The sequence below is a fragment of the Triticum aestivum genome, chromosome 2D, assembly GCF_018294505.1.
Source record: "Triticum aestivum cultivar Chinese Spring chromosome 2D, IWGSC CS RefSeq v2.1, whole genome shotgun sequence".
Taxonomy (NCBI): Eukaryota; Viridiplantae; Streptophyta; class Magnoliopsida; order Poales; family Poaceae; genus Triticum; species Triticum aestivum.
Genome location: NC_057799.1, coordinates 172,276,650 through 172,282,649, shown reverse-complemented (window position 1 = coordinate 172,282,649; position 6,000 = coordinate 172,276,650). Strand labels below are relative to the sequence as shown.

General features: G+C 44.6%; 1 protein-coding gene across 5 annotated transcripts in view; it reads right to left on the bottom strand.

The window, feature by feature from the left end:
- Positions 1-597: 597 nt before the first annotated feature.
- Positions 598-6,000, bottom strand: part of LOC123052405 (uncharacterized) — a 28,650-nt gene continuing 23,247 nt past the window's right edge. For 3 of the 5 annotated variants that reach the window (XM_044475554.1, XM_044475556.1, XM_044475558.1), the window contains 6 exons: positions 2,938-3,016; positions 2,658-2,785; positions 2,449-2,535; positions 2,249-2,361; positions 1,130-1,263; positions 598-920 (listed from right to left, as the gene is read on the bottom strand). In XM_044475554.1, the coding sequence (XP_044331489.1) occupies positions 808-920; positions 1,130-1,263; positions 2,249-2,361; positions 2,449-2,535; positions 2,658-2,785; positions 2,938-3,016 (654 nt within the window). In that variant the 3' untranslated portion in view covers positions 598-807. The remainder of the gene's footprint in view (positions 921-1,129; positions 1,264-2,248; positions 2,362-2,448; positions 2,536-2,657; positions 2,786-2,937; positions 3,017-6,000) is intronic. The other 2 variants (XM_044475555.1, XM_044475557.1) reach the window with 1 other exon arrangement.

The following is a 6,000-nucleotide window of genomic DNA, read 5'->3' as shown; positions in this document are numbered from 1 at the left end:
GAGGAGCTCACTGCGAAGTCTACCGGTGGGTACCGGTTGTCCGGTGGCTCACGAAGTGCCGGATGTCCGATACACACCAAAAGTCCAATAATATGGTTGTTTTGCTCTTGGGTTCCTGGCGCCTCTAGTGGCTCAGGAGGCACCGGTTGTCCGGTCGCTATGATGGGTTGTGGGGAACAAATCGCCATCCCAAGCAAGAGGGCCATGGCTATGGCGGCATGAGAGGTTGATGCAGCTTGGTGGAAAGTCGGAGTGGCGTCGGCGGCCACAGGGTTGAAGGGGCGTCCATAGGGATACAACATGGCGTGTGAACATTCAACATGACGATTGGTGACGGCGGCCACAGGGTTGAAGGGGTCGTCCATAGGGATACAACATGGCGTGTGAACATTCAACACGACGATTGGCGACTCGCGCGCAACTGAGTTTGTTTTGCTCCATCGGTGCAACACTTTGTGCTAATTTTTTTGGTGTTGTTGTAAATTTTGTGTATTTTTTGTTTTTTTGCATATAGGGCACCTATTGGAGCACTGTTTTTACCCTATGGTGATGTAAAAAGCAGTTAGGCCCTATTACAGGGCACCTATTGGGATGCTCTTAGGAAAACATTGCCTCGGTTAGACTGTTATAAGTCAAAACTTCTCTAACTATTTTCCCCTGATCGAAATCAACATATGACAACCCCTCGCGTCCCAGGCCAAATGACTAGATAAGCATACATTTGCAACACATGCAAATAAAGGCAGTTCTCTATAACGTTCAAGACTTGTCTAATTACGCCCGAAATTAATATATACAAGCCTCATTCTACATTGGAAGTTCTGAAATCCGCAACTGATTGTGAAGTGATCCATTTGACGGTTCATGTGCCTCCAATGGCCTTTTTTTTGATCGGTCCAAGGAGGTTGCTTCCAAAATACCTACAAATGGACAACATTTTTTTATCGCACTAAATAAAATAGAAGAATGAAAACAGCATAACATTTTAGTGACTAAATTGCAGTTAAAGAATTGACTATTCTCAAAACGGACAGGCTAATGAGGTATAGTTTGCATAGTATAGTTCTGAAAGCAAATGTAGAGTTCAGTAATAATGGGGACAAGAAAAAGATGAGACCTCAAAACTCACCAAATCCCAAAATCACGGAACAAAGCAGCAAACCAGGAAGGGAGAAATCCATTTTGTATAATATCTCCAAAATAATGATGCAACCTGTTGAAACCACTAAGTGCCTTGGAGAAGAAAAGACCAGATGCAAGCTGCTAGACAATGAATAACAATTAAGTAAATATTAGATGATGAAGCAAATAGAACGTACCTACTAGGTATGCATCTCTTATGCTTAAAAAACACAAATGCCAGAAACAACACCAAGCATCCAGGAAAAGGAAATCACTAGTAGTAGAAATTGAAGAAAGCCTACTAGCGGCATTCAGATAACGTCATTAGTGGCGCGCAACCCGGACGCCACTGGTAAGTGGTTATTAGTGGCGCTGGGGCTGAACGTTGGGCAAGCACGCCACTAATGGCTTATCTACTAGTAGCGCTCGACGCCACTAATAAATCTGATGTCATCTTTCCGCCGCTCCAGTTGACATGTGGGTCCCCAGTAGCATTCGATCTTTCCTGCACGCCATTGATATTTGGGGCAATACCAAAGGCGTGCTAATTAGTGGCATTCAGTAGTACAGAACATGTATAGATGTAGCTAGCTAGTGGCGCCGGGTCAAGACGGCACGCCATTGGTATAGCACGCCGCTGGTAGGCTAGAGGTGAAACCCATAAGATCTCACGACCAACTCATGGCTCTGGCACATGGATAGCAAGCTTCCACGCACCCCTGTCCATAGCTAGTTCTTTGGTGATACTCCAATCCTTCAGGTCTCTCTTAACGGACTCCTACCAGCAGCGTGCTATCCCAGTGGCACACCAGAATTGGTGTAATAACAGTGGCACTCCCTTTTTCTCGGACGTTGCCGTCTTGACCCGGCGCCACTAATTAGCTACATCTATACATGTTTCTGTACTACAGGATGCTACTTTTATATGGGTTACTCATGAAGATATTCAAGGGATAACAAGTAGTCAATAATCTACTTTGTCTGGTTGATATACACGATTAAAAAAAATACAATAACTATGTATGCTGAATACGGAACAGTAAGACAACTCACGGAAGAATTTGTACAGATATTAAATGTACGTTCAAATCAAAATTAGCTTCCCTTTTTTTGAGAAAAGACTTGCCTTTCCTCAGCAACATTATCAACATAGAATATAAGCACCATTCCGAACAAAACAGTACTCAAATATGCCCAGCTTGGAAGTTGCATTTTAACTATGCTGTCAGATGTTGAACCCTGCCATCAACAAAACAGCTCTTGCTACAAATCAAATGAAAAAGTATGGAACCATAATAAGTATGAGCATAACCAATGTGCACTCACTAGAATTGTATCCCACATTGCAAATGGAAAAAGAAAACATGTAGCAGAAGCAACAGTTATCGCATGAAGTCGCCTTTTGAGTTGATTCTGCAGAGGAATAAAATGATGGCAGTTGTCAATTCATACAAAGCTTGTGTAAGCATAAAGTAAAGAAGATAAATGGAAGGTATTAATCATTCATGATAGAAGGTTACTGTAATTTAGAGTACCTTGAGAGAGACTCGCCGAGCCAATACTCTCCTCAAAGCTGATAAAATTCCAGCAGTAATTGGCAGAACCATTTCCTTCATCCCGGTAGTTTCTGTAGCCTTCTCCAGTGGTTCACTTCCAAAGCTATCTGTATGAAGTCAAGGATTCCAACACCATTTGCAGGAGTCTATTATTTATCAGAAATACCTACTGTGCTAAACCTGGGAGAAGGTTTGAACTTGGAAAAAATATATACTCTTGCAGACTGTGATTTCAGATAAGATTATTCCAACAGGATACATAGCGGTGAATTTGTTCTTGTAGCCCAACCATTTGATAACAGATAGTATGCTAGCAGCATAGCAGCGAGCCCTCCAATCTACAAAGCCAGGGAAACATAATTGTTTTAGCAAATTCAGAGAAGGTATTCAACAGTTATTATTCATCCAGTAATCTAATTACACAACAACCAACACAACAACAAAGCCTTTCAGTCCCAAACAAGTTGGGTGAAAACCTATAAGATCTCGAAACCTAGTCATGGTTCAGACACGTGGATAGCTAACTTCCACGCACCACTGTCCATGGCTAGTTCTTTGGTGATATTGCAGTCCTTCAGGTCTCTCCTTACCGACTCCTCCCATATCAAGTTTGGTCTACCCTAACCTCTCTTGACGTTATGAAGCAGCACAAGGTCCTTACGGACTCCCATATCAAGTTTGGTCTAGCCTAACCTCTCTTGACATTATGAAGCAGCACAAGGTTGTGGAGGAGCAACTCCACCTTGTTGCTACAAAGTGTGCAGGACTAGAGTTTAAGGAACTACTTCAACGTGCTGCGCTAGATATCGCTCTAGAGCACAAGATCTACTCCAAGATCTTAGATAAGAACACCAAGCTTTATCTATACCTAATATTAAAAGAAGGAGGCTTTCATGGTTCTCCTTCCGCCATCCCTTTATCTCCGTTGATTTTGTGTAACAACAAAGATTGACGGCTGAGATTTAAAAATAAATCTACATAAATTTTAGATATGTACTTAGCAATCAATCGAGTTGATTGGCTCTGATCGATGGGCCATGGGCTTGCCTGATCTGACCCTGATCTGACCCTCGTGAAACCAATAACGGCTGATCAGGCAAGCCCGTGGCCCATGTGAACTAGATCGATCTGGCACATATGTGAACTCAATCGATTGTTCCTGACTCATGATCGATCTCACCCCTAGAAAAAACTTGATCGATCGCTCCCCTAAAAAAAACTATATTGATCTCAGTTCCTCAAAGAAAAAGCTAGATCGATCAAGTATTTTTTTTCATCCGCTTCTCCTCTGTACAACAGGTCCAAGCCTTTCCATCGCTCCTCGGGAAAAAAGTAAAACCTGCTTGATTAGTTTTTCACCCCATATACAATATTCCAACGTGAACCACTCGGTTTCGGTCAACAGGTTGCACGGGTTAGGTCGATGGCGCCTCGTGCGGGCTGCAGTAGCCGTATGGGGGTGTGGCCCGGCGTAGGTTTTGTCGGCACAAGGTCTGGAGCTCAAGCGGGAGGTGGGGCTATTGGTGGCCATGATCGAGGATGGTGGCGAGGAGGAGAGCATGCCGCGGATGCAGGAGTAGGTCACGGAGATTGTGTGGCATGTCGTCGTTCGTGATGCATCTGTTCTGCTACGGGCGGGTGGGCGAGATGGTGCGGCCCGAGCCTGCGTTGATGGAGAGCATGCCCCATGTGTGACGAAGGTGGGCCCTTGCGGCCGGACGGTATCCTCCTGGTCGAGCAGGTCGTCGCCCCTAGGTCGTCACGGGACTCCGCTTCTCCATCGCTACCGAGCTCCAAATGAACCTGTCCACCTCGTGCAATTCCTACGCATCTGTCTCTTGCACTCAGCGGCCATCCTGCTTGACGCTTCCACTCCTGCCTACGCAACTGCCGCCGCTGGCCGCCATGATGCCATGTCCACCATGCTTTACAGCGTCTCGGATGATACATACGCCGCCCCTCCGAGTAGATGGCGCTGTGCGGCAAGCGGAGCGCGGCTAGCTAATCGATCATGTGGAACCCGACAATGCTTACAATATTCCAGTGAAACCCGCGGGCCGCCGCCTCTAATGACAACAATTTCGCGCCGCCGGTGCCAGGTTCGAGTTTGTATGATGGGATTATGTACCCAGAAGCAATGGTTACATGCGGCTTGTTGCTGGTGGTCGATAGCATCGCCCACACGTCCCGCCCGCATCCTTTGCTATGCCCTCCCCTGCTCGGTTATTCTTTTCCTTAGAAGCAGCCAAGCTGGTCACCGACATGGTAGCACCTGCAGTGGTCACCCAAGTCCACCACGGCAGCGATGAGGGCGAAGGCAGAGTCAGAGCGGGCTCAAACAGATGGCTCCTGATTGAAGACGGATGCCCTAGCGTTTCAAATTTCAGCCACAGTGTTCCTCTTGATCTCTTGCTCTCTGTCATGTCGGCTGGTACTACGTTGGGCTGGGCTGGTTACTCCTTCCACCACTACAAGCACAAGCTCACCATTACCAATTTTTGGCAGTACAATGTTTCTTGCGGCGCTGGGTCTAGCTAGATTTAAATTGGTGTGCGTGTGTGCAATGCAGGTACAGGCTGGCTGCAAGCCTGATGACTGTTACTGTTTTACATACGAGTCGGGGTTCCAATTGGTTGCAGAAGTGCACTACCTTATCACATGGAGGCACATAATTGGAGGCGGGGCTACTACTTGGATCTCGCCATGGATCAGGCATGGATGAATTTCCACTGTTTGAATTTATCTACTGAACAGAATTTCATTCATTTATGTGAAATTTATGCAACCATGCCTTGAGTTTTATTGTTCTTTTGCATGACAAATGATCCATAAGTCTTCCAATCTCAATCAATTGTGACAATAAATACATGAGAAAAAATAATATATCGTAATATTGTTATGTGGATCGCAAACAGGATTTGTAATCTTCATCTTAAATCTTCAAACTATTTGACAACTGCATATGGTCGAATTATTGATCGCAATGAAAAGGGACATGCTATTATAGATTTGACTTGAGTCTCGACATCTATATTCATGCAACGGATTTGTATTATTGATGGCAATGAAAAGGGACATGCTATTATAGATTTGACTTGAGTCTCGACATCTATATTCATGCAACGGATTTGTCTCTCACCGGGTTTTTAAGTCTCTGAGTTTCTGCCCCCGTTGCCACAAAATACACATTTTTTCAACAAACCAGTACAGTAAAGCATGTATGTTTCAAACAATTCCTTTTTAGAATTTTAGAGTATGTTAATTATTTTTTATCATTTAGTTAGATCCCAGTAGCTTAAGTGTTTACCTATTTCCATTGTTA